Source organism: Pelodiscus sinensis, chromosome 2, assembly GCF_052426305.1.
Source record: "Pelodiscus sinensis isolate ZL-2025 chromosome 2, ASM5242630v1, whole genome shotgun sequence".
In the NCBI taxonomy this organism is placed as follows: Eukaryota; Metazoa; Chordata; order Testudines; family Trionychidae; genus Pelodiscus; species Pelodiscus sinensis.
This window is the reverse complement of record NC_143053.1, coordinates 234,401,772-234,422,205: the sequence shown is the minus strand read 5'-3', so window position 1 is coordinate 234,422,205 and position 20,434 is coordinate 234,401,772. Positions and strand designations below refer to the sequence as shown.

Below are 20,434 nucleotides of genomic sequence, written 5' to 3'. Positions count from 1 at the left end.
AGACGTTGACTGCTGGTTACATTCAGTGATTGTGTTTTTTGACACAGATCTTGTTCTGAAATGAGCTAATACTCAATAGCATGAGAAAATGAATAAGCATTGGATTTTGTAGTGAACACTAAACTGTCATGTAATTGGAGAATTTAAAAACTAAAAACTTAAAAACTAATTTATTGTTAGTGGGTATGGAGGGGAAAAAGGTGTTCCATAAACATCACTTTGCCCTTCTGTGGTGATTTTTACAAATGTGATGTAGCTCAGATATTCAAATTTCAACTTGGATGGCCTTTCATTATGTGAAGTCATCACAGTGAAATAGGAAAGAGTAGTCAGGTTATCTAGAAAGAAAATGCCCCACTAAGTAGAGCTTTCTATTAGATATTGCTGATGTTCAGTGGTGGCAATGGGAAGAGTTATGCAGCCTCTGGTGGTTGAAAAAAATAAGTAAATTCAGTGATAGTTTGTTATTCAGCACTCAGTTAACCAGAGAACTTTGTTAACTGGCATTTCCCCCAGCCACAATGCCACCACATTTTCAGGCACACCCACCTGACTCCTGCCTGTCCAGCTGGCTGTTGCTGGGCTTCTGTTAGCCAGCACTGCTTGCTGACATCATGAGCAGGCACCTCCTTTCTTTTCTGCCTGCTTCCAGCTGCCAATAGCTAGATTTGCTGTGGGGGGAAGCAGGAAGACAGGAGGGAGAGCTATAAGCTTTGCTACCTGGCACATTCAATTAACTGTCAACACCCATTTCCTGTGAGCAGGAGTGGCCTGAGGTGGGCTGCGGCAGCTGGTGCCCCAGGTGGGCGGTGCGATAGGCGCCCCCATCTGCACGGCTGTCAATGGCTGTGATGTCATAATCGGGTGCATGGGCCGGCGGCACTCTAGGCAACTGCCTAGTTCGCCTAGGCTCATGGGCCACCCCTGCCTGTGAGTGCGTGTTAACAAAGCTTTTACTGTACATATATGTAAAAAGAATAATATGCTGATCTGGCAGTGTGCTGAGTTTCCTTTGAAGCCATGGAACTCAATTGTTTGTACACAACCTACAAAAATATTCAGAAATTTGACCACCCTCCCAATATGCCATATCTTCACATCCAAAGAGAATTTTTTCTACCATTTTGTTGGCTGATGATCATAAAAAATGAAGGGGGTGAGATTTGGCTGATGCCATTGGAGTGAAAGGATCCCTCCTGTGTCCGTTCAGTGCTTAGCTCTGAGGGTTGAGAAGATCTGCTTCATAGGTCCTTGATACCTCCCCTGTTTTGGAGCCAAATGCTGCATGAGACAGGAGAGGGATGGAATGAGGAACATCTCTGGGACTGGGAGGTGGAAGGGGAAGGAGCAGTAACAAAAGGGAAGTCAGTCAGCTATGTCCTTCCTGCCCTGGGCAGGATTCTCATAAGGTCTTGCTGGACTAGGTTTTTAGAGAGGTCACAGGCACCAGCTCACTCATCAGGTCCCTCCTCACATCACTGTTTGACAGTGGCTGTTATGTGATGTGCTGGAACACCTCAAATTCTCGCTGTGTGGCCAGTCAGGAGAGATTCAGATGTCACCCAACTGATTAGCCGAGTCCCCACAGCTAGGCTTTTTGTTTCTGGTGGTGGTGCACATTCACACATGCCTGGATTCACATACAAAATGTATTGTGCACATGGATGGAAAAAAATCTGCACATGAATGGAAAAGATTAGAAGGAACATTGTTCCCATTAAAGTTCATCATTTTGTAGATTTCTGTCTTCAGAGAGCAGTTGCGTGCTTATGTTGAAATAACTGTTGCTGCAAACTTACTCAGGACACCATATCCACATATCTTGTACAGATTCCTTGTCTTTCAAACTTTTTCTTCCTGCAGCTAAAATAACAGAGATACGAAGCGAATGAAATGTAATTCAGACTCTAATTTTTGCTTTTGCTAGGTTGTTGGGATGTGCAACATAGAATCCATCTTACTGAAAGCTGTTTGCTGCTTTTATTTTGCAACTGGAAGTTTGTCCTGAAAATTTCCTCTTGCAGAACAGAGAGAGACACAGAAATGAACAAAACTTCTGGCAAACTTTCTATTATTATTATTATTATTTTCATTTCAGCCTGTTATCATTCTCTAATGTTTAGTTTTCATGCTGTGTTGTTGAACAGATAGTTCTGGTACACCTCTTAACTGATAATTTTGATACTTTTAACATATGTACATGTCCCCAATAAAAGCTTTATCTGAAGCTTTAAAATAGCACAGAATTGAATGTACTCTTACATTCCCAATTTTAAATAAACATTAGAAAATATGCTTGTTTTCACACTTTGAAGAATTGTAAAGGTAAAGCAATCATTAATGGAACTGGAAATTTTGAAACCTCTGAAACATGCTTTCTCTTTTTGAAGTTGCTGTTGTATATAAGAGAACAAGAGGGATTTGTCTCCAAGTAATTCTTGTCAAATTATTTGATATAAGGAAACTTAGTATTAAAAAAGTTACACTTTTGTAAGGATAACTTTGATACACACAAACTCTAATGGCTTTATTTAGATACATGACATGGAGTTTTGCATGCCTCCAATTTTAGAAAATTTCAGACTGCTTTTTGAACAGCTGCCATTTATTTCAGTTTGAGAAATAGATACTTATTGCCTTGGAACATCAGTCACCTGCATTAAAGGTAACATTTGAAAGTGTGTTCCCAATGGTTATTGATCTGAAAACTTGAAGTCATTGTAATTGCATCTTAATAGGATCTAGTTTAGTTTTGCTTATTTCCAGATAAATAAGCTAACAGTTGTAGTGGCAGCTGATAGGGCTGCTACCAGCTCCGAGATGAGGAGTCAGTAGGAGTGGGTTCCTATGGTCTGAAAGAAGTAATGTTAGACTGTCTCTTAGCAGTGAGTGAGCAGTAAGGCAAATGGTGCTCTCTGCTGGCCGCTTCACAGGGAAGTATTTTGTATGGAATATGCCTTTGAATGTATTGGAAAGAGCACTGTGCTGATGTTGTGACATACCATATACTATAGCAATGTGAGCATCATAAGAGAAACTAATAAGTAGTTTAATAAAGAGAAGACTGAGCTTATATTTTTTTTAAAACTTGTTCATGACAAAATAAAATGCTTTAAACTGAGAAGTCTTAGTAAAAATATTTTTGGTGTCCCAATGCAGGTATAGTTTCTTAACTGAGAAACTGGAATTTCTTTCTTCCTGTACTGTTTGATTTAAAATATCCCAGAAAACAAGCCATTTTACAGTAACTTTCCCTCAAGACTAGAAATTCCCTCGTACTCTTTGGAAAGGATAGATTTACAAAAAGAGTAAATAAAAATATTTAGAACCAAACGAGTAAGAAATCACTACCTAAGCTATTAACAGACATAATTTCCATTGCCTTTTACTTTATACTCTGTCCTCTGCATATGGTTATTGTTTACATTATCTAGTAGAGTACAATTGTTAGTCGCAAATTAGTTGTAGAATGCAAGGTTACTTATAGTGGTGGCTTTCTCAGTTTTCCCTGACTACATCTTATATTTTTATGCAATCCCTGTGGAATAAACAAAATGAAAACTGCTTACTAGCTTTGATAGACAATCTCTTCTTACATTCACTTTTTAGGCAAATATTCAGTTAAGAAAATAGTTATCTTTATTTACAGAAAACTCTGAGGTGGAAAGTGAAGTGTTCACAAATGTCAAATTTAAGTAACTTTCAGGGTAGAGCCAGGTATAATGTACAACTGGGTGGCGTACATAGGAAATTGGAGGACTGACTTGTTGAGACTTGAGGAATGTGAAGCAATGATTAAATGAATGTATTGTTGCATTGAATTTCAAGTTTAGCATTAACTATGCTCTTGAATTGAATGAAGTGAACCAGCCAGTTCTTCTGCACATTCTTTGAACTATGCAAAAAACATCCACGTAGCTTTTACAAAATAATTGTGCCTTACTAATTTACCCTACCCAAAAGTACTAAATTGTTCTAGAGCAGTGTAGTTAAATCTGTTGCTGTAATAAAATGCAACTTGATATGTGTTGTGCTGAATACTTAAAAAGTTCATTGAACTTTGAGGCTAGCATCCACAAGTGAGTATCAGAGTGTTTTCATTTGATGGCCAAAATGTTAAAAATCCTAGTTCTGAGTAGCTAAGTCTGAATTTAAGAAACCTAATTCTATTTCAAAAAGTAAAATTTTAACTGTCTTCAAAATGTTGCTGTCCTGAGTAGGTGTAAAATTGTAATTGAGTCTATGTGGCTATTACTATAAAAAATTTTCTTGAGAAAATTTCCTAAATAATTTTTTAAACCCCTTTAAATATCTTTAGTTCTTAGTATTGGTCCATTTTTAAAAAAGTGATATTTCCACTTAAAAGATTCCATGTATTGTATCTTCATGATGCTCTCTTAAAAAAAAAAAAAAAAAAAAAAAAAAAACCTGAAAAATTTGGCCAAGATATTGCAGCAGGACGGCTCTGAATTGCAATTTTTATAGTTGTATTTTTTCTTTTATAATGTGACACATCTCAGATGTCTGTATAAATTCACAGTGGGGCACCTTGAAAATATTTATTGCAGCACTTGTATTAACTGATTTGTAAAGAAATCCCCCCCTACTTAATTTTGCTGGGTAAATATCACTCTCCTTAAGGGTTGAGCAGAGTATAGCTCAATAGTCATTACCAAAGGAATCTTTCCTGGGAGAGATAGCATTTTAGGACACTACATGTAATGCCTCATGCATATTCACTGGAACCCAGACATACAGTGATACAGACTGCCTTTCAGAGTGTCCCAGAGGACTGATGAAAAAGGTTTGCCACTTGATATGAAACCTCAGTTAGTGCCGAAGACCAGGTTATGATCTGATAAATCTTGCATCTAAGCTGAAATAATAATTTCAGTAATAGTTCCAAAATTTCTCTTTGGCAATGTTTTATTAACATTAGGTAGGAAATACTTGGTGGTATTGGTTAGCTCTGAAGGAAACCCACAATTGACCAAGACATATAGTGACATACATCTCATGGAATCTTGCTAAAATGAGTGGTGTTGCACTTGAACGCCACTTAAGGCAGAATTTAGTAGTGTCTTTTTGAAGGTAGAGAATACTATGGATGGACTCAAGCCACATCATTTAGATTCTCATTTTGAACATTTCCAAAGCTGAAGTGGTTGGACCCAGGTTGTTTGTTTATTCTGCCAAATTGTATGGATAGAAACCATTGCCAAAATATGGATTCAGCTGGATTGCAGTTACTCACAAAATTCAGTGGTGGTTGGATCTTGGTGTTTCAGTTGGCATGTATCCATTTCTAGAAATAGCAGTCTTTTTCATTGCTCACAAGGCATGTAGATAAACACTGTAAAATGTGGAGTAATCACTTGGAGCAAAGGGGAATCAAGACATGTCTGTCTTCACGTGGAATAGAGGAAAGCTTTATTGTTGTTGCATGTTTACTTAGCAGATCTTGTCTGTGTAAGTTCTTGCCAAACTCGTTTTAGGTATTTCTTGCCTAGTCTTGCTGACCTACTATTTGGTGTCAGTGCCTTGTCAGACAGGAAGAGCCACAACAGACTCAGCTCAAGTTTTGTGGATTAAACTAATAAATACTGTACATGTGAGGAGTGAAATGAAGTTGTTTTTATTTTGTACATTTGTCAGAGACGAAAAAAAGCCTTTAAAAATTATATACTTTGTAATAGTGGAAGAATACTGCTTTTATCTAAGATATGTTTTACTGTAGATTTAGGCATATGATGTAGCGTAAGGGCAGCAATTGTGTTTTGAAGTTACTATTCCATTTAAGGATGTTAAGGGTTAGTTGACTGTCTGATAAGCAAATGCTTATTGGATAGTCAAGTTGACTAGTCGCTTCCCCCTCACTCATGCTGCTTCTATCAGATTGAGCTTCAGGGGGTAGTCGAGTTAGTCTGTTCCAGAAAAAAACAGCAAGTGAATGGTGTGGTAGCACTTTATAGACTAACAAAACATGTAGATGGTGGTATGAGCTTTCGTAAGCAAGGGCTGTGCCCACGGAAGCTCATGATACCATCTACATGTTTTGTTAGTCTATAAAGTGCTACCACACAATTTGCTTGCTGTTTTTTTTTCTGTCAGATTGAGGTAGCAAAGAGTGGGGAGAGGGGTACTTCAAAGCGGTAGTTCTGCATGGAGCACCTTTCAAAGGGACAGCACTGCACAGAATCCAGGATCAGCTGTGCGGCACCGTCCCTTTGAAGCACCACCGTGGTGTCCCAAAGCGGCAGCACCGCATGGAGCCCAGGGTCAGCTGGGGACTCTCTCTAGCTGACCTCAGGTTCCATACATCATTTCTGCAGAACCCGGAGTTAGCTGGGGAGTCCCCAGCTGATCCTGGGCTCTGCATGTTATTTCAAAGGTGCAGTAGTGCCACATGGAGCCTGAGGTCAGCGGGGGATTTTGAGTCCCTCACTGACCTCAGGCTCCATGTGGGCACTTCCACTTTGAAATGCACAAGAGCCCCTGCTGTGGACTCTTGTACATTTCAAAGATGGCACACTCCGTGCAGCTTGGGGCCAGCGTGATTCAATGTGGCATTTCCACTTTGAAATGCAGAACAGCCCAGGGTTCAAAGTGCAAGTGTCCACATGGAGCCCAGAGTCAGCGGGACTTCCTATTGTCCCCAGGCCGCATGTGGAGTTCTAACTTTGAAATGCCCAAAAGCCCCAGCGAAGGAATGCGGAAGTGCCTATCGAGTAGTGGATAGAAGTTCCATCGACTACTTGACTAGTAAATTAATGGATACTTAACATCCTTAATTCTATTATCTACCCTATAATTTTGTGTATTTGCTATGTCACCCTTTTATTAACACAGAATGGAGTGGAACTTTGGTGGGCAAGCTGTCCAAACACAGGATAAAGATCCAGAAATACCAGAGTTTGGTTTAATGATGTTGGCTATCCTTGTGGATTTAGCCACTCTTGCATCTGTACCCTGTCTGTAATATTACCATTTTACAGACAGAAAACAGAGACTAGAGGAGTTAAGAAATTTGGCCAAGAACAGGCAGGGTTTGGATGATGAGGTGGAAGACGATCTTGTTTCCACTAACCCAGTTTTTTCTCATTGCCAGATTGGGATTAAATTTGGATTGTCTCTCAAATCCCAGTTGAGTCTTTGAGCTGGGGTAATGAGTCACTGTAATAAGTGATTTATTTTGAAGGGTAGCCTGTCAATTCTGTCAGACTTTAAAAACCCAGCTGTTTGTAATCGATCATATGAGAAGTGTTTTTTCAGATATCAGACACAGAGAAGTTTCACATAGTGGGTTGCGAGATGAGGAACTAAGTCTCCCCTACTGTTTTATTAGTTTGAAAGTTGCGTTCATAATGGCATGTTGCCTTTGTACCTTGTTCTAGAGCTTGCCAGGTGAAGAACTTTAAGACATGTATAAGCTAATAGCTTTTTATAAACAGTGAAACATTAAATGCTCAAAGTAAATACGAACATATATAATTACTCTCTTCTGTATAGTGACTTCTGGATGTATGTGCTATAAGAGGTCCAATAGTAATTTGAGGAGTGTTTTTTTTTTCCATAAAGATAATTTCAGAGTGAAGTTTTTTTTAAAAAAAATCCTTTGAGCTCTACTGATTAGTGTAGAATTTCCATAAACAGAGAATTTATAGAAATGAAGTATTTTCATCACTTTTCACAAACAAAAGGCAAAGTAGGTTACAGTCTTAATGTAAAAACATTACCTTCTAATCTGTATATAATGTGGTCTAAAATCTATCCATTAAATTATGTGTTTACACAGTTGTAGCAAAATCTTGGTAAAAAAACTGTAATGTTCTCTCGCAGGTTATATACAGAAATAGCCCTGTAACTTGGCTTTGCCCTGCCAGATGGGGGATAGAGGTAGGGAGGAGGGAATGCTGAGTTGTTGTGTAATGTTGCATTAAATAGAAAGTGTCACGTTCATTTTGGCAAGTGTAAATATTGTTTCTCATACTTCTATGATGATATGTAACACTGCTGATACTTGCTAATTTAACCCCAGTAAAAGCAGTGGTAGAATGTTTGCCTGTATTGTTCAAAACCCAGTACCTCGGAGTAGTGATGGAGTATGTTGAGCTAGTGCTTGAAGAAAACTTCATTTTGTGTAAGTGATTATGTCACTAGGATAATTACAAAAAGGGGAAGCTGCTAGGTAAAATGAGTCAGAACTTCAGGAATAGTATATTCTTCCTTCATCATAACTATGAAATGATTTTGCATTCAATAGGTAACAGATTGTAAAATCACTAAGTTGGTAAAATTTCTGAAAATAGCATTTTCAGCAAAACATAATTCTAAAAGCTGATCTTTGGGTGAAGGGAAGAGGTAATTGAAATAGATGAAAGTCTGAAAATGAATGCATTGCATAAATAAACAGAGTAAAAATCTCTAGGCAAATTAATCTCCTCCCTTGCCTTTCCCAGGTCACTAAAGCATATAAATTCAAAACCGATTTTCCATTTATTTTCAGTGTTACAAAAGCCAATGTGACTGGATGCCTAAAACAAATAGGGCAGTTTCACAGGGTACCATTTGTCTACGCCTGCCGCTTTACAAAACAAAAATTGAAAGGAAAAATCAACTTTTTACTCTCTCTCGCCCTTCATTGAATATAGTTGCTCTGCTTTCCAGGCAATTTCTTCCAAGGCTTAACAACAGGAATGCATTTATAGAAATTGTATGACTATGACTTCCCTTGCCTATGTTCTTTCCCATCTAAATGGGAGTCCTAAGATTCTTACGCATTCATATGTATTGTTAAATCTTGAGAGATGCTGCGTGATCTGTTGAGCAGTTATAGTTAGTGAGCCAGGATCTTCTAAATTTAGGTTGTGTTTGTTCAAAATATCCATCTCCTGTGGCAGTGGTAGCAGTAGTACAAAACCAGTGCCTATGTATGTTGTATCTGTGCCGCTATCAGTGTTGCCATTGTATGTAAAATATCACTGTGTAGGAGGGAATCCTAGATTGTGTTCCAAATAAAGTTCTTTGTAGTCTTTTGAGCTGGCAAAGAAAAGGAAGAGGGGTGTAGGCAACCCTTATGGAAAGTGAGGTAGGAGAGTGAAGACCTAGAAGACAAAGAAGGATGAATATACGACAGGAAAGGAAAAATAGAAGTGGGGGTATGGTTGAATGGGGGGGAGGAAGGACTGTTTTCCAATAAAAGTGCTTCATAACATTGATTTCTTCCTCCTAAGAAAAATCTCCTTTCCAGTAGTTTGGGCCCACAACATGTTGAAGTGGGGGAGAGGAGGGAAGAAGAGAAGAGGATAAAAGTCCTTCTTGCAAGAGCACTGCCTCCCACATGTCAGTGGTTTTTCCCTTTTGCCTTTCTCTCTGTTGGTAGCAGTGTAGCTTTGCGTTTGAACAGCTGTTAATAGAAATAGCAGTATCTTAACTTTTAATAGTTTGTAGGTAACTTAAAGGTGATTGTTTAATGGTACTTTTAAAAATCCAAATGGGAAGTTGAGATTATGTGGCTGATAAATCCTTTTGAGGTGTCAGATGCTCCATCAATTACAGTCAAAGCTGCGCTATCTGGCACTTAAACTATCCAGAAAACTTAAGAAACCCGCAAATTTCCTAGTTAAGTGTTTCCCAAATGGTGCTCCGTGGAACCCTGGGGTTCCGCGAAGTGGAACTAAGGTTTCCAGGAAAAAATTCGACTCCCCCACCTCCTGCAGAGCCCATAGGCAGCTCCCATTGGAGCTTTGCTGGAGGGGGCAGGCTTCTGGTAGTGCGCGGCTCTGGCCGCTTCACCACCCACTGCAGCTGGCCAACCCCCACGCAGGCCACGGCCCCATCTCACCCTACAGGACTGCCCCTGCCTCCGGTGGCACGTAGCCTCCTCCTCTTCCTCCTCCACATGAGCAGGTGGCAGCTTTTACAGTGGCTGCTGCTGCTGCGGGAGAAAGGGGTGGCTGGGTCCAAGGCTCTGAGTAGCTGCTCTCGGACCTTGGCATTTTTAAACTGCATGGACCTCAGCTCGAGTTCTGCTGCCCCTCCCCTCACAGCGCGCTCGGGCTTTGCTGCCCCCTGTCCACTGCTGCTCTCCCCCACGCCTCTCCCCAGCCTGCTGCGGAAGTGTCAGTTTTGGTCTGGCGGGGAAGGTCGGGGTTTCTATGCTCACCTCCCCCCCCACCCCCATGCCCTGCCAGTGGGAAGCCTGACCTGGTGGTGCAGCTGCGCTGGGTTCTCTGCTGAATGGGGGTGAGGGGGAAAGACTGAGGCCTCCCCCCATGCCTGGAGGAACAAGGACGTGCTGCCTGGAGGCTTTCCCTGCTACAGCAGGATGCCAAGCCAGGTAAGCATCCCCAAGTGCCCTCCTGTACCTTCCCTCCTGGCCAGACATCCTGGGAGCTGGGCCCAGCAGCTGGGAGCCTCAGATAACCGGAATTTTTAGGTAACCAGAACACTCTAATCCCTGAGCGTGCCGGATAACACAGGTTTTACTGTATCTTGAAAAACAGCCCGTGTTTTAAAAAATCCCACAGTATCCCTGATCTGTCAGTCAATCAGAAAATATGTAAAATATGCTCCTGATGTCAGACCCATTTGTAGCAAATGTGTGGCCCACTGCTTAGGAATGTTATCATCTGTTTTGCACCAAGAGTGCCCTTGGCATGGACAAGATGCAACCTAGAGACAGCCCCAACCTCGAAGTGCCTTACAATCTGATCAAGCCAGATGCAGAGCGGATATTATGACAGGGGAATGCAGAGCTATTAAAACATGGAGAGGTTTTGGTGAAAATATATGTATTGTTCCTTTCATGACTGTTCCTAGATGACACTACAGGAATTTAGAGATGTGTCCTTAAAATGTTTAGTCCATTCCCATCATAAGACATGCAGGCCAGAATCTGCAAGCTTTTAGGTGCCTTACTTTTCAGGGGCTTGACTTCAGACTCCTTTTAAGTGTCTCGTGTTTCAAAGGTGGATGTTCAATACTTCCTGTGAAACAGTTTTCTTTAAGGTGTAAAAGATTGAACTCCCCAAAATTATGGAACCCAACACCACTAATCAGTTTTGAAACCTCTGGTCACCATATGAAACGTACTGAATATTATTCTAATTTTGGATATTGACCAACAGTGCATAGAGTGGTCGTTGTTACTGTTACTCAGATGGGATACCTGAGATGCACCCCCCCCCAAAAAAAAGTGTGTGTGTGTGTGGTTGTAATAGAACTTTTCCGTAAAAATCATCTCTTTCAGCAGTAAGATATGTATTGACCTTGGTTATTGAAGTACATATCTGTGTGGAAACGGGTGTGCTTCTACTGATGCAACTTCAATGTAGTGATAGTGCTATGCATGGTGGAGAAAGTTGTGAAAACCTGCACCCTTTTCTGTTGGTAAATGACGGTATCCTTCCTTCAAAACACAGAATGTATACAATATATGAGACTTACATGACTCGGATAGCAATAGTATGTGAAAGAACATTGTTGGAGTTTGACATCATGTCTCTGAGATGTTCTTTTTAACCCTGTACTGGTGTATAAAGAAAAAATTTCCTTACAGAGACTTGTTGACCAAAGTGCTTAGGCTCTTTCTTTGTATGGAGGCATTTCTGAAAAAATTCTGTCACAATAAAACAATAGAACTACTCTGTCTTAGGATCATTCCTCATCACACAGTGATGATGGAAGGTGCACAGATACTGCTATAATTCAGGCCATAGAAATGCTGAAGATATCAAAAGTAAAAAACTTTCACTTTACATAGTATTGGAGGGGTAGCTGTATTAGTCTGTATTCACAAAAATAGCACGGAGTGCTGTGGCATCTTAAACATTAACAAATCTGTTTGGGTGTAAGCTTTCGTGGTCAAAAACCCATTTCATCAGATACATCTGGTAGTCTTTAAGGTGCTACAGCATTCTTCATTGTTTTCACTTCACATGAATCACTTTTGTTAGATGATCTAAAGATTTATTTACAGGTTTTGAATCTGATTTGAAACTTTGCCGTAAACTTAAGTAACTCTAGGACTGGGCACGTGAACTTCTTGGAAATACTGTCTTTTACGAAAATGTATTTGAAATGTCCGATTTTTTTTTTTCTTTTGCATGCAGGATCCAAACTACTGGATACAAGTACATCGCCTAGAGCATGGGGATGGAGGAATCCTAGATCTTGATGACATTCTTTGTGATGTTGCTGATGACAAAGATAGAGTGAGTACAGACTGCTATTATACAGACTAAGGGTTTGTTCCTTGTGAACACAGTTTCACATTTCTAGAGTAAACAGTGAAGATGAGGTGGGAGGGGAAAAAAAGAAAAGGTATGGAGGAAGATGAGAGTGTAAAAACATGAAAGTAATTTTCCTGAGCTGTTTAATATTGGTGCTTTGACAAAATCCTAAATAGATTAGTGAAATTGAGCTGGAAATGTAAAATAAAAGATTTGATTTAAATTAAGGTGCTTTCATTGTGCAATATAACTTATAAGTGAAATATGGAAGTGAGAATGAGGAAATGAACCTCCCTCCCCCACCAAAACCAAACCAAACCAAAAAATCCAAACAACCTTGTAAGATTTTTTTCCAAAAAGTGCCTTAAATTTAGAATCCTAACTCCGTAATTAGGGTTCTAAGTAAGTAGCCTAGTTTTAGGTGTTGAGCACTCCCATTTTTCACTTTCAAAAAGTCATTGATGGAGCTGCTAGGTATTCAGTACTGAGGAAATAGCAGGCTTCTTTATATAGATTTGGACGTTGGGGATCTATTTTTGAGAATCTTGGACATATAAAGCCCCTTTTTTTGTTTGCACTTAGCTTATTTATGTTTCACTTTAATACTGGATTTTTGTTGCAGATGATGGATGCATTTTCATTGTCTTAAGTAACGTTGTCAGATTGGATAAAATAGGAAACACTGACGTTATTAAACTGGAGAAATTTTATATAACATGCCAAACGTTGACATTTCACTGCCAAACTATGCTCCTAGCAATTCTTACTGAAGATATAGCTCAGTTTCATTGGAGTACTGAGCAGTGATATTGAACCTTCAGTTTAGAGATGTGATTCTCAGGGTCCTGCACCTTTCAGCACATTGCACATAATTGCTTTCATGAGCAATGATAGGCAATCTAAAAATGTCTTGAAAATTACTCAAATGTAGAAATAAATACTCTGTCATTAATATTTCACTTGGGACAGAGTTTAATTGACAGGGGTTGTTTTAACTCCCGTACTAAAGCTTTAAAAAGCAGGGAATTATTGGGTATAGAAGACTCCTTACTGTCTGAAATTCTAAGATTACTCAAGCTGTATAAAATAACAACTTACAGTGTCTAGTTTTTAGGACTCTCCTTTATAAAAATAGCACCCAGCTAAGATATCACCACAAATGGAGACCATATAACATTACCATTTGGTTCTAAAGTGCTTCCTGCTACAGTTTTGTTTATGGGCCTCAAGTGGGATGATTGTTACTTTCAACATTGGTTTTCTTTTAAACTTACTTGAGTCTTGTAATTTTTACTTCTCTCCTTTCCTTGCAAAGGGAGGAACCTGACATCTGGTTACTTAGAGGTTTCATTCTTTGGCTGTAGCCTTTGCTTTCTGGCTTCCAGTGGGAGATTCTTCATACTGAAACTGTGTGTAGGTGTTTTTATGTGCATGACTAACGAGGGGAAAAACTGTCAGGGCCATTGAAATAATTAGCGCCATTATTACAAGTATTCTTTTTCTGCTTGAGTGGATAAGATCCCTTTAGACAATAGAATTAAACCATTTACGTAGGTTTTCCTAGCTTGTGTCCTCTCTTAATTTTATGAAGATTTTATGAAGCTGGCATTTCTATCTTCAGTTTCTACCCACTGAATAGACCACTTAAGTTTTATTTTTTTAAAGAATCTTGAGATTTTGATATGAAGGGTGAGAGATAAATTTACGTTGTATGTAGATTATGCTGTACTTTTGTTTATCCTTAAATTAATCATTCCAGCTTGAGCTTCTCTTTTTATTGTTTTCAAGTATTTCAGTCATTAGTCATTTTCTTTATTACATATCTCCTGATACTTTTATACCCACTTGGAATACCATTGACTTTTCTAATTTTGTGGAAGTTTTGGGTTGCTAACTTCTGACTCCATAACAAATGTTTTAATTGTTTTATGTTTGTTAAACTTGTCACTGAGCTCAGTATCACAAGATCCTGAGCATAGCTGGACCTCAAATCAAACAAGCATGTAACTAAATAGTTATGTACTTAATGTACTTAAGAACATTTATACCATCCAAGTTTAAAGTTAAGCATGTATTTAAATTACAACCTACGTAGGTTACGCCTGAGATCAACATGTGCTTAGTTTTAAGTACACGAGTAAAGTATTTTGCTAAATTGGAGCCAGAATGTTGAGTACTTTGCAGAATTGAGTTAATATTTTTGTGTTGATTTTCAAGGAAGGATTCAAATGCACAAAGGACAATGGAGCTGGTTAGTCATCCTCATTGGTGTTAATGCAATATCTAGGAATAATTTTTAAAATGGAGCATTTTTCTTAATTTTCCCCTGCTCCTGCAGTATCTAATTGTTTCTCTGAAATTGCATATCTTCCGTTATTAAGGGTCTCATTTTAACTAAGCAGCCATACATATAAAACATTATGCAATATTTTTGTACGATCTAACAAAACTCTTACAGAATATTTAACAATTTTAGTATACAATTTAATACAATTAAAGGATGTACATTTTTGAAGCCTTAATTCTAAATATATTAGATGTTCATCTGGGGCAGCTATTTTAGTGAAATAACAAACTCTAGAGGTAATGTGAAGTATATTTGCTTCCGTTCCAGTGTATCCATGGAAAATTGTGTATGCTATAAATTCACATAAAGATCCATATAGATAACAGCTGCTACAAGTGGAATAAAAAATGACATGTCCTTGTGAGGGTTCCTTTCCCATTAAAATGCAGTATGTTAGAATGTCTTCATTTTTTTTTCACCATCCCCCATATCTCTTGATTGCTTTTGTTCCTTAATAAAATGTAATAGATGGGAGGTAGTGGACACACTTTGGAAGTATTTGAAATGTTGAAGACAACCCTGAATATATAGAGGGGAAATATTCTTTGGAATGTTAATTGTGTGCCTGGTTTATATATTTCCTTTTTGAAACAGCAACTTCTATGTTACTGATTTTAACATAAAAAAAGAAACTGGATGATTCATTCTAATTTAGACAGTGATTTGACATTCACATTCAAATTGGATACTTATGTATATTTTGCAAGAGGGTCCATTATTTACAGTTGTAAAATATTGAATTTACTTGCAGCTACTTCAGCTTATCACATCATGCTGAGATATAAACTCTTTTTAGCCTATTCCTAATTTTATTTTTGAAAAGTGGTTTTATATTTTTAAATCATCTGTTGAGGTATGCCTTTAAACTAGTATGTAACTCCATGATGGAAACAGATTCAGTGATAATGCTTTAACTGGTTTTTGATTTATAATGAAAATAACTTCCATTCTGAACAGTTATGAGGGTACAGCATGCTAAGAAAGGGGCATTAGGTTATTTACCCTTTCAAGTAACCTGACTGGATGAATCCTAAATACTACTTATTAAAACGAGTCATGATGGGCTAGTCATACATTAGATTAAAACTTAATAGATCATTCTATTAGATAAGAAAACAGTAGTAGGCACACAGAAACCTGCTTCTTCCTATTTAATGAAGCCTTGGCATTTGAAAATTGCCCATACATTAGGTTTCATTATTGGAGAAGTATTGTATAATGGAAGCATTGCTATTGAAAAAAATTATTTATTTATATATCAATATGTAAACATTTTTCAATAAGAACAGTTTTGGGTAATTGTTGGGTTGGGAGAAACAGGATTAAGCTTATAACTAGAGGTACCCAGTCCAAACTAGGTTTATGAATGGTTAAACAAGTGAGGGATGGAGCAGCTCCCCACCTGCTGCAGGCATGGGGCTGTCACAGATAGGGACACTCCAGACTGGCTGGAGCAGCCCCTTTCTGGAGGGGGGAGGGGCAGTTTCATCTCAGCTGGGCTGGAGTTGCTTCCCCAGCTTAATTATCAAACATTACATTTAACTGGTTAACCAATTAAATGGGATTTTACATCCCTAAGCCAAACCCAATGAAAGGCATATTTGGTGGTATGAAGTTTAATCGATTTAACATGTTTTCTGTGTATTAAGAAACTTTTAAATATAGTTAGTGCTTTTCAATATAAAGTGCATTGGTTATTATGTCTTTGAGGAATTAATCTTTACTACAGATTAGTTTTCAGTATTTCAACAGTTGTTTTCTTTCTCCTTTGTTTTTAAATAACCTTCAAAATAGTCTTTAGAGATGCCCATCTAGAAAGTAGGGCAGTCAATTGTCATCCTCCAGTTGAGCTAGCAGGTTTTCTGTCTAAGCAGTCCTGATAAGGAGAAGTGTGCGGAACTTCTTAGGCTTGGTATGTGACTGTAAAAAATCAACACCACTCGACAGCCCATATTTGCATTGTTAACGGAACACCATGGGAGTTCTCTAGATAGATTACTTTGAGTCCACAAAACAGTTTCTAAATTTCTTTCCTTTGTGTAAAATTACAGTGTTATCTGTATATTTAATAATTTAAAAGTGTACAGGTTTAGGGACTGCTGTAGAGCATTGTTATTAGAATGTATAGATTGTCACCTTTAGATTATCATAATGAATTCTATTCGGGTTGATAGGTTTCCAAAGAGCCATCAGATAATATTTTACAAAAATATCTGTAAATATTCATGTACATACAAAAAACCCCTTTCATCTGTCTTCTGGTTATGATCTTTTCATGTGAGAGAGATTCCCACAGAAGTTGATTCTACTATCTGAGCTTTACTTGTGGGAATGAAGAGGACGTATTCAGGATGTCAGATGGGCACCATTTATGAACACTAAATCATTCTACGAAATAAAAAGTACAAAAATACTTGGTTTGCTCTTCTGTTTATAAAGTGTGTATATGCATTTAAATATAAAAATCAGTCTGTTAGATAAATTTGAAGTGAAATGGTTATTTCTAGAACAGAGGCATATTTTATGAGTTGAAAAAAAATAAAAATATATAATGCAGAGTAATTTTAGTGTTGCTGCCAAATAAATTGCTTAAAAATTGGGATTTCTGGCTCATGTAAATCCAAACATCATTTGCATGAAAGGTTTTGACTTAAAGGGAATGGTAAATGCAGCAATTAGGCTCATAATTTCGATACTGTGAATAGTGAGACAATAGGAAATGGTGACTATCTCTGGAACTGAACTACTATGTGGGGTGTGAGGTATATGACTTTTGTTCAGATGGTCTGCTTACTCAAATGTAGGTTGGATTTTAAGTAGCTTTGGATTGGTCAAGGTTTATGCTCAATAAAAATGTCAGCCTTTTATGGTTGCTTATACTGCTTTCTCCTCAAATGGGGCTTATTTTCTTAATTCACTGCTGTTAGTTCCCTGTCTTTGGGTTATGTTCACAGAAGAAAATACTGTGGCAGTAACTTTGCTAAAATTATTCCACAAGCCCAAGAGCATGCTTTCTTTGATTGGCTTACCATTTCCTAATACATTATCAGCTCTTTTCTTATGCATAAATTTTCATTTTTTATTTATACACCATGATGTGCAGAAATGCAAAACAAGTCAATATAATGCAGCAAAGTGGCTAGTGTATAGGTCAGTTTCCATATTTACATGTAACTGTAGCTGTATATTTCTTTGCCTTTTTTGTGTTATCTGTGGCTCAGCTGTTGCAAAACTGATCAGGGCATTATCTTTTTATTGGTGATTAGGCACACCAGCTCAGGGCACAGTCTTTTTATTGGTAATTAGGAAGCCTGACAAAATTTTGCATATTGTGCCTGAAACGTAATTGTTGAAAATGACAAGTTCATTAGAAATATCATTGTTGAAATGGAGTCCATTAAACATTCATAAAACAGAGCTGTGTTAAGTGATCAGATGGTTCCTGAAATTTCCAGTGAGCTAACAAACAGCTCAGGATCGCAGATCCCATTTTAAAGCTGTATAAAGGCTCTTTATCCCCTTAATTAATGTCTGGCTCTGGTTTGCTAAATGGTAGAAAAATTAAGGCTTAAACAGTAGCCTCCATGTGACATCTGGTCAAATTAAGAACTCTTGGTATTTTTTAGTATACTGAAGAGGTGGCATTTAGGTTTGTGTTGAAACTTACAGGCTATCATAAAATATGGGTTATTAAAACTGGTATTGTCCATCAAAGAAGTGTATATGATGTACCAGATATGTGTTTTGGGAAAGACGATTGTAGCCAAAGTAAGTCTTTCAATAAATTACCTTAAATCACCTTAAAAATAAGCTAGAGAACTGTGCAACTGTGTAATGGTGTTGTGAATTATGGCACTGGACTGGGACTCAGGAAATCTGGATTTAGTTAAGTGGTGGGCAATAATTTTCGATGGGGGGGGGGGACACTCCAAGATTTTGGAAAGTGGCCAAGGGCCACATTCTTCCATGATATGAATGGAGGAGGTGCAGAGTCTGGGATGGAGGTTGGGTGCAGAAGGGAGCTTGGAGGTAAGGGACTGGGGTGCACGAGGGAGACTGGAGTCTGGGGTGGAGTTGGGATGAAGCAGGCAGTTCTGACCTAGTGCAGAGGTTTGGGATGTGACCTAGGGTAGGAAGGGATTGTGATCTGGAGCAGGAGATTGGGGTGCCAGATTTGGGAGGGAGTATGGGTACAAGAGGGGGACAGAGGGTTTAGGTATGTTGAGTGGGCGGGGCAGAGAGTCGGGGCAGGAAAGGGCTAGGGTGCCACACGCAGGCTGTGGCCAAGAGACTTACTTGTCAGCTGCCAAACTAGCCTGCCGGCCTGCAGAGCTTAAAATGTTTCCCAGTCTGGCCATATGCTTCATAAATAACTGAGCCGGGGAGGGAGGGAACATGGTTATTCTTAGCTTCCTGTTATTCCAACAAGCAGCTCGCATTGGCTGGTTTCTGCCAGAAACTGGACAATGGGAATGTGCTGGGGCGGGACGGTTCCTAAAACCTTCCCTCTCCCCTCCAATTTTAACACAGAAACAGAGCCCTGCAGCTGCTTTTCTGCCCGACCTGAAGGAGCCTGCCTGGGGCTTCCCACTGCCTCTGTGGGCCGGATCTAGTGGCTTGGCGGGCCAGATCCAGCCCACGAGCTGTATTTTGCCCACACCTGGTTTAGTTGCTAATTTGACCATAGTCGTCCTGAAGGATTTTTAGATAAGTGACACAAACTCTGATCCTGTAGTAAGGTTTCTCTGGACTGACGGGCACCATTCAGTGCATATTGCAAGTCTGAGGCCTTGTCTCTGCGTCTTATTTCCTTTTCTGTGAAATGGAGATAATGCTTGAAATCTCACACAGCCGCTTATTTTGAGTTTGGTAAACCTCATTCTACGAGGAGGAACGCCAAATTCGAAATAGCTATTTCAAAATAAGTGCTATGTAGACACTTATTTCGAAATAGGGGGCCTCCAGCCTTCCCAGGGTTCCCTGGTGGCCACTCCAGCCTCAACCAAGAACACTTTTCTCTCTTTCCGCCTGCCCAGAGCCCTTAAAGGGGTAGACTCTGGCCACAGTGCCTGTGCCAGCTCTAAGTCTGCCATCCCAGAGCCAGCAGTCACTGCCCCTTACCCAGTGGCCCCAAAACATGAGCCAGCCAGCCCTCCACCACTCCCTAGGAGCAGTCTGCCAGCTCCCAGGACCCTCCCAGGGTGGGGATCATGGGTGGAGATGCCCCCCAACATCCATGATCTCTGCACTAGATGGAGGAACGTGGCAGTCTATGGCAGAATAGCTGCCAGCTGGCCACCCAGGAGCAGGTTTGTATGACAATCAAGTTGGTCCAGCGAGACCCCCAACCCTGAGCTTCCCTTCCCACTTCTTCCCCTTGCTTCCCCTTCCAGCTCCCTCCTCACAGGTTTCCCTCTCCTGCCTCCTTTCCCCAGTCTCACCAGAGATTCATTTCCCCCCCTCTCAGTTTTGTTAAATAAAGAAAGTTTGTGTTCATGAAAATACGTGTATTTTATTTGACATCAGGAACGAGGGTTAGAGAGGGGTAAGTGGAAGGATGTGAGGGAGGAATGAGGCACAAGCCCCCAGTGGGGCAGACCAGGGAGGCTCTTAGTGCTCCTCAGGGTGGAAGCTCTCCTACAGGGCCTCCTGGATACTGACAGCCCCTGACGGACCTCCCGGATGGCAGCCTGCAGAAAGTGCAGCCAGGCTCTCAGGAACACGTCTACGAGAAGCACCAGAGTACCCAGGGACAGCTCTGGCTCCATGTTGCTGAGTGCTGTGGTGTCCCGAGTGAGGGCAACCAGAGCACACAGAGACAAAATGCTTCGCTGTCCCTCATTGAGGTAGACAA

At 39.6% G+C, this 20,434-nt stretch overlaps 1 protein-coding gene across 11 annotated transcripts in view; it reads left to right on the top strand.

The window, feature by feature from the left end:
- Nucleotides 1–20,434, top strand: part of PARD3 (par-3 family cell polarity regulator) — a 683,059-nt gene that overhangs the window by 64,751 nt on the left and 597,874 nt on the right. For all 11 annotated transcript variants that reach the window (XM_075922689.2, XM_075922683.2, XM_075922685.2 and 8 more), the window contains exon 2: nucleotides 12,114–12,215. In XM_075922689.2, the coding sequence (XP_075778804.2) occupies nucleotides 12,114–12,215 (102 nt within the window). The remainder of the gene's footprint in view (nucleotides 1–12,113; nucleotides 12,216–20,434) is intronic.